At 38.8% G+C, this 8,422-nt stretch overlaps 1 protein-coding gene across 1 annotated transcript; it reads left to right on the top strand.

Moving 5' to 3' along the window:
• Positions 1 to 6,891: 6,891 nt before the first annotated feature.
• On the top strand, positions 6,892 to 8,208 carry LOC133863026 (NDR1/HIN1-like protein 6). The gene has a single exon (XM_062298994.1). It carries the CDS (start codon positions 7,191 to 7,193, stop codon positions 7,959 to 7,961), a length of 771 nt encoding a protein of 256 aa, XP_062154978.1. The 5' UTR covers positions 6,892 to 7,190; the 3' UTR covers positions 7,962 to 8,208.
• The last annotated feature ends 214 nt before the right edge of the window (positions 8,209 to 8,422 follow it).

An 8,422-nucleotide genomic window follows, 5' to 3' on the forward strand; every position in this document is an offset into this window, starting at 1 on the left:
CCAGTTAGAAGTTCTGTTATGTTATTCCAAGCCAATTGGATATATTCCGCTGCGAAATCTTAACTCTGATGTTGTAGTAATGTCACGTGGAAATCGAAAAATTTTCACTTACGTCCTTTTGTAAAAGGCGGGGCGTTACATCTAGAGGAGGCGAATCCAACTCTGTTAGGATAGCACATGTCCGGTGGGCTAAAGCAAGCAAGGTCTATGCACCCGAAAGGCCTGAAAAAGGTTTAGAGAATAGAAGAGTTCCTAATTACCTTCATTGAAGAGGAGGCCTGGGGAATGTAGCATCCTTATGACGATGCCTTGGTGGTGACTCTGCTTGTCACCAACTATATAATTCATAGGATACTCATCGACAATGGCAACTTGGCCTACGTTTTGTTCATGCCAGCCTTCGAGCAAATGAAGTTGGGTTGGGAAAACCTACAACCGGTGAGTTCCCCGTTGGTAGGCTTCGTGGGGGATAGGGTTTTTCCTATCAGACAATCTATCTATCTATCACAACAAGGAGTGTTCGCTGCCAAATCACCATGATGGTATCTTTTATGATTTTCGACTACCCTTCGACATATAATACTATTATCGAATGGACTACGCTCAACGAGATAAGGGCCGTCACATCAACCTACCATCTAAAGATGAAGTTCCCAATGGAACAAATCATGGGAGAGGTGACTGGCCGAAGGTGTTATATGGCTTCCCTCAAAGACCCCAATGTGAAGGAAACCCTGACGGTTGAAGAGGTTGAGATAAGGGATGAGGGAGCAAAACAAGTGGAGAATTTGGGTGAGATACCCCTCAATGAAGAAGAACCTAACCGAACGGCTTATCTTAGCAGCCTTCTAGCCGAAGATCAAAGCCCCGACTAATGAACTTTCTCAGTAGAAAAAAAGATTTTTCGCCTAGACACAAGAAGACGTGCTCGAGATTGACCCAAGCATGATGGTACACCACCTAAACATAGATCTGAAGGCAAAGGCAATGAAGCAGAAAAGGAAGAACTTCACTCCCGAGCGCAATATGGCGGTCATGGAAGATATTCAAAAGCTTATACAAGTAGTCCTCATAAGGGAAGTGCAGAATCTCGAATGGCTAGCCAACTTCATTATGGTAAAGAAAGCGAATAGAAAATAGCGGTTGTGTGTCGACTTCACCGACCACAACAAAGAATGTCCGAAGGATAGCTTTCCCCTACCAAGGATAGATCTACTTGTTGATTCAAGTGTCGAGCAAAAACTGATAAGCTTCATGGACGCCTTCTCTGGCTACAACCAAATCCAAATGCAGTATTTGGACCAAGAAAAGACTTCATTTATCACTGACCAAGGGCTTTATTGCTACTGAGTGATGCCGTTTGGACTAAAGAATGGTAGAGCCACTTACTAGAGGATCGTGAACACCATGTTCAAAGCACATATAGGAAGAAACATGGAGGTCTATGTTGACAATATGCTGATGAAAATTGGAGTGGCAGACCAACACCTGATAGACCTGGGAGAAACGTTTGAAGCATTGAGGAATATTCAAATGAAGTTGAATTTAGCAAAATGTGCCTTTGAGCTGTTGTTGGAAAAATTACTCGGCTTCATGGTCTCTCAACGAGGAATAGAGCCCAAATCGGAGAAGATCGGGGCCATTATTAAGATGCAACCCCCTTGAAATATCAAGGATTTATAGAGACTCACTGGTCTAGTAGCAGCACTTAGCGGGTTTATATCCTAATCGGCAGACCGATGCCTATAGTTCTTCAAAACCCTACGAAAGGCTTTTCAATGCAATGGGGAATGTGAAAAAGCCTTTCAAGATTTGAAAAGTTATCTGAGTAGTCCCCCCACTGCTCAGCTGAATGGTGCCAAGGGAACCGTTGTACCTTTATCTGGGAGTGACACCGACGGCAATTAGCTCAGCTTTGACTTGAGAAGAAAACCAGATCCAAAGGCCCATCTACTACACAAGTCAAGCCCTCACGAGTTAGAACAAAGATATCCAAGGCTAAAGAAGCTGGTCTTTGCCCTGGTGACATCAAAGATGAGTCTTTGGCCATATTTCGAAATACACACTATAAAAGTCATGACTAATTAGCCCTTGAGGAAGGCATTACATAAGCCCGACAAATCAAGACACCTTATTCATTGGTCCTCTTTAGGCATAAACTAACTAAATCACAACATCAAACTTGAGTACATGGAGAAAAGTATGTGAAAACTTACCCTTGGAGCTCTATTTTAGGCTTTTCTCCTCTCCAAGCCTTCCTCTCACCTTCCTTGCTTCATCTCTTAAAATCTCTAAATAATACTCAAACAAAATCCCTCAAGACCCTCATATGACAATCACAGACGAAGAAGAAGAGAAAATGAAATTTCGCTTCACCTTTTGTCGATTAAATAGACAATTGTTTAACATTGTATACTAGCGTACGTTTGAAAAAGGTATATGCTTCTGTTTGAACGACACCAAGTCAGACACATTAAATATTCGTCGAATCGGCATCACATCTCACCGCACAATTGTTGACACTTTGATTCGAACGACACGTTACATCATTCAAATGCGATCAAGTCAAACAAATTTAATACGCATTAAATTGCGTCACGTCTCACAAAACCAGCCAATGGTCGACATGTGGAGATTCTGTTCCATTTGAACGGAACTTTACACCATTTGAACGCGATCAACTGAGATTCGATCCTGGCCGTTCGTTTTCCTGTAAGCGCTTCAAATTGACACGTGGCACCCTGCCTCATTCGAATGGGATCTATTCTCGTTCAAACAAAAAGTTCCTATTCCGAAATCCTTTAAGTTTTAAACTTATATTTAAATCCCTATTCGATCCAACGCCTTTGAGCCTCACCGTGCTCTATCTAATTGGGAGAATGTTGCACATGTGGCAATAATTGGGCATAACTTTTGCTACAAATATCATAATTGTGCATATGAATCCAATTTGGTAAGCTTTTTTTATGTGCACATCATGGCCATTAAACTAAATTTGGTGAGCACCGTTTTTTGGCCCAAAATTCATATTTTTCTCCTCTGAATCACTATTTTAAGTTATTTCTTTTTCTCTTTTTTTGGCGGCTAGGGTTTTTCTTTCCTTTTTTCATGATTAACTCTCTTCTTCTGAATTTCGTTTCACCTTGAATTTTAAGTTTCTATCTACAATCATACACTGTCAGAACATTCCTAGTTCTGCATGACGTCAAAATACATACTTAATTCATTATTCTATTTTATTATCCTCAAATTCCTAATTTTTTTAGTCTTTAATTGTCCCAGGTGTTACAGTGGCTACCACGCATAGAGGCCAGCTCTAGCATAACCAATTTTTTGTTACTTTTTTTTTTTTTTTTTTTGAAAAACACTTATAAGATTTTTGTTTTAAATGGCCACCCCTCTCCTCCACTGAGGTGGCTATAGGACCACTCTTTTTCTTAATCTTTTTAAGTAATAAGTTAGCTCATACATCTATAAAAGATAATCACTTGTTTTGTTGAAATATTTTTACAAGAAGGTGTGAAAAAAAATTTAAAAAATATTTTGTATTTTCAAAAATATTTTATGTACTGTGTTTTGAGTTGGTTGTCTTAGAAAACAGAAAATACTTGAAAAATACATAAGCAAAGATGGCCTAAAAGTTCTTAGATGCATATTCTAGATAAGAGATGTTAGAATTAAACTAGATAAATCTATGGTGGTATGTTAGAATTAAACTAGAAAAATCTATTTTTCTCCGTAGCATGTGAGGAATAAGCGAAAGAGATGAACGTACCTCCATTATTAGACGACGTGTTTTCATCTCTCTGCCTGATAGTCGTGTCTCTATTTATGTGTAGAAAAGACTAGTACTTCAACCTTAAAATTTCACCAATAATCTAACAAAGTCTAATGAGCCAACACAGTAAAGTATTACCTTTCCCCAATTTACCATACAGTATATTAACCAAGAATGGATTCTCCCTTTCCCCAAAAAAAAAAAAAAAAAAAATTGGATTCTCCCATTTCAATATTTATTGCATATGCCTTTTAGCATTCCCTGATTACCAAACGAGGAACCAGTGTTGACAATAAATAAGGTGTATTAGTTATAAGATTATGGGTGTGAGAATGCGATTTCGTAGATAATAAGTGCGATTTTAAACCAAATCCTAGAACATAAATTATTTGGGAACTGTGTTTTTAAAAATTACAATTTGAGAAAGCAGAAAATCTGTTTTTTCAAATCGCATGTAAGATTGTGCTTTTTTGAAAATGCAGAATTTTAAAGACTAATTTGCGATTTTAAATGCTAAACTGTGATTTTGCCAAACGCTTAACTGGGTTTTTAAAAATCACTTCTTTCAAATTGCACATTTTAAAATCGTGATTTTAAATTGCACTTTTTGAAATCGCAAACCCAAATGGATCCTATATCACCTAATCCTTAATGAAGCATTAATTTTTGTGTAAGCATCCCTGCATGTACCAACCAAGAAAATGATCATGCCCATATATAGTTTTGTAACTAGAAAGACATGTTGCATGCATGAGTGAAAACCTTTTTAAAATTGTTCCGGCAAGCTCTAATGTGATTAGATTGAATTTTTTTTTTTTTTTTTTTTTTTGAAGGAAAGTTAAACTTTCATAAAACATCCAACAACAATTACAAATCACCATCCACCGGTGAACACAGAAACAACACCATTAAGGTGTAAAACCAACATTGAGCCAAGCTCAGATTAAAACAACAACAAACAAGAAAACACCCAAAACGAAGTTGCATCCAAAAGAAGACCGCCTCCAAAACACCCCACCAAATATCAACCACCAAAAGTCACTGGAAGCCACCAAGCCACGGCAAAAGGAAACGGAGCGTAGCTCTCACGCGCGACTCAGAAGGACAATGAAACCTGGCACGTGAGGGCTACGCACCGCACACTAACCATCTTTCCGGCCGTCAAAACCAGCAGCAAGACCAGAAGACCCCAGCGACTAAAGTTGAGGGGCGTGTGCCGATTCGAGGACAGCAGATTAAACAGATCTGGCCTCGCGACATGCTTAAGACGTTGAAGAACGGCCCACGCTGCCACCGACGGCTCTAGAAGAGCTCCACTCCTCCTTCAACAGCTCCCCAAGCGTTTCCCTGTCAACAACAACAAAAAACAAACAAAGCAAAACTTTCAAAGTCCAAAAGGACTAGAAGGGGCGCAACCACCATCGGATCGAAACCAGGGGGACAAAAACACCACACAACCCTAATGGTTGAGGGACTTCTAGCCTCCACTGAAAAACCAGGTCAGAAACAAAAACCCCTTAGCCCAACAAGGCTAAGAGGAAGACAACAGAAACCGGGAGGGAGGCATGAAGCCTCCCCCCGGCGAGAAAGACCAAACAACGAAGAAGACTTTTCTTAGAGAGAGAAGCTCTGTTTTTCTTAGAGAGAGAAGGTGGACAGCATAACCTATAAGTATTTTTGTGATCAGATTGAATTGATGAAAAATGCTAAAATTGAATGATTTTTTTTTTTTATTAAAAAGTTGATAAATATTGGACCGATTTATCAAAACAAAAATGAATATTTTATTGGCCCCATTCATCATCATTGCCAGAGTGACAATATATATTAAAAACAAGAAGAAGACTTGTTGAGCTATGGAAGGTAAGGCTAGGAATCAATTTGCTGGTTTCTTGACTTTCATTCCATCAATGATTAAGTAAAAATAGAAACCTTAACTACTTTGATTAATTTTAAATCAGAACAAGTCTTGCAATTGAGGTCATCAGGTCTGCACATGAAAACATGGGCCTCCACTTTCTTCTACAACTACAAGTGTTTGACGTACACCTCAGTCCAAATTAAAGGCAGGTCAAATGGTGCCATCTGTATGTTGGTTGAGGTGTGCATGGTAGGTCGACACGTACATCAGAAGCGCGTTGGGTAATCATCTAACAATCTCGAATATTCAAAAATAAATTATCAATTATTTCAAGGATTTTTCTTATTTAATTTCTAAATTATATATATATATATATATATATATATATATATATATATATATATATATAGGAGAATCTGAAGATTAACATGATAATTAAATGATGTATGTATGTGGTCTGGATGAGTGGAGGAGTAATTTATAGTTTAATTAACAAAATATTACCACATACTAATTAACATTATTTTTAGTTTATCATCCCCAGCTATGTGCCAAAAGCAACCTACAATAAGTCACCCAAGTCGATCAGCATCATAAGTTTTTAAAATTTAATTGAATGCTTCAACGAATTAAGTTCCAAAATCCTAACATTTTAATATAATTTTTTTTAAGTGTGTTTGTTAATTTACTAAAAAACTGTTTTATATATTTTCAATCATTATTAATATATTTATATTAAAAGCAGCAAACAAAAACTTTAACATAAGAAAAATACTACATACACTTTCAAGTCCACACTCTAAAGTGTAAACTCCCTTAAATTCAATAATAATTTATCCAAATCAAATAACGTGAGACTGCATGTAACATTTAGGGCCTAGACGGTGGAAATTGCAGACGCTTCATGAAATCCGACTGAATCATAACCTGACACAACTCGATCTGTCACGGCATTAGTGACATCCCACACAACTAATAGTAATAAAATTAAAGATTTCCATTTCCGAATGCCCAAAAACATTTTATAAATTTTCTTAAATTCACTCAACCACCACCAAGTGAAGTGGTACATGTGTTACGTTTTATATATTCACAGAGGAATATATATTTCAGATAACAAAATAAATGAGATAGGGTAGTTCCAGAATATTGCATTGCATGTGAAGAATGTGTAAAGAAAAAGACATTAATTAGGGAAACTATTTTAATGGTTTATAGGGGAAGAGAGAGTGTACGCAACGCTAGCATAAAGAAGGTGGGGATCGGATAGTTTTTGGTTGTTATCAAGTTGCTGTCTTTCTCTCTTGCCATTCCACCTTCCTCCCTTCCATCTCTTGATTACAATCACATCCCCCCACCCTCTCCCACTCTCTCTCTCTCTCTGACCAAAGCGAACACCTTTTCTTCAAGTTTCTGGAGTCTAAAACAAGCATATCTCCCCCACCTCTCTCACCTCTCCACCTCTCTCTTTTACCCTTTATTTGCTCTCTCAGAACCAAAACAAACACCTTTCTCTTTGTTTTCTCGGCTCCAAAAGAAACGTAAAAAACCATGGCAGACAGGGTCTATCCCGCTGCTAAGCCCAACACCAACGGCACCGCCGGCGCCGGCGCCAACAACGGCGCCTTCCCTGCTACCAAGGCCCAACTCTACGGCGCCACACGCCCTGCCTACCGCCCTCAACCCCACCACCGCCGCCGCCACGGCCGAAGCTGCTGCTGCTCCTGCTGCCTCTGGCTCACCCTCCTCCTCATCCTTCTCATCTTCATCGTCGCCATCGTAGGAGCCGTCTTCTACGTCCTCTACCGCCCCCACCGCCCGTCCTTCTCTGTCACCAGTCTCAAACTCTCTTACCTCAACGTCACCTCCTCTTCGATGCTAAACTCCAAGTTTGACCTCAGCATCACGGCCGTAAACCCGAACAAGAAGCTTGTCTTCATCTACAACCCCATAACCATCTCTATACTCACCAACGATATTGATATTGGCGACGGAACCGTACCGTCCTTCGTTCATGGCAAAAAGAACACGACCCTGTTGAAGGCTGCCATTACGAGCAGCGGCGGAGCGCTGGACAGTGCTTCTGTTAGTACTTTGAAGACGGACATGAAGAGCAAGAACGGTCTGCCACTGAAGATAAAGCTTGACACAAAGGTGAAGGCCAAGATGGGAGGGTTCAAGACCCCAAATATTGGCATTAGGGTTTCTTGTGATGGCATTACAGCTACTCTTCCTACTGGGAAGACGGCGGCGACTGCCTCCACTGCGGGCGCGAAGTGTAAGGTTGATGTCAGAGTCAAGATCTGGAAGTGGACTTTCTAAGGGGTAGCAAAGGAGATCGAAGAAGGTGTGAATTTGTTTATGTTATCTTTTTTTTTTTTTTTTTTACCCTTTTTCTTTATTTTTAAATAATTGTCTATTATTCTTTTGTCTTAATTTTGTTGATTATGTAAATGGAAGAAAGGATGGTGAGTTGATTGTGTTAGGGGAGAGAAATTTGTTACATATTTTTTTAAAAAAAGTGAAGTGTTTTTGTGCTTTTTCAATAATACCTTGAGAATTTCTTTTATATGTTTGACTTGTTCTTGTAACTTTTGGGTTATGTCCTTTAATTAGCTTGTTAATATAATCAAGCCATGTTCATTAGTGTAAAAGAATTCTATTTTGTATATCGAATTTGTGAAAATAAGTTCAATTTAATGGGTTTTAAATTTCGATTTGCATTTATTTAAGGTAATGTTTAATTTGCTTATTACACGTATCTTGACCCAATGGTAAGTATA

Source organism: Alnus glutinosa, chromosome 3, assembly GCF_958979055.1.
Source record: "Alnus glutinosa chromosome 3, dhAlnGlut1.1, whole genome shotgun sequence".
Taxonomy (NCBI): domain Eukaryota; kingdom Viridiplantae; phylum Streptophyta; class Magnoliopsida; order Fagales; family Betulaceae; genus Alnus; species Alnus glutinosa.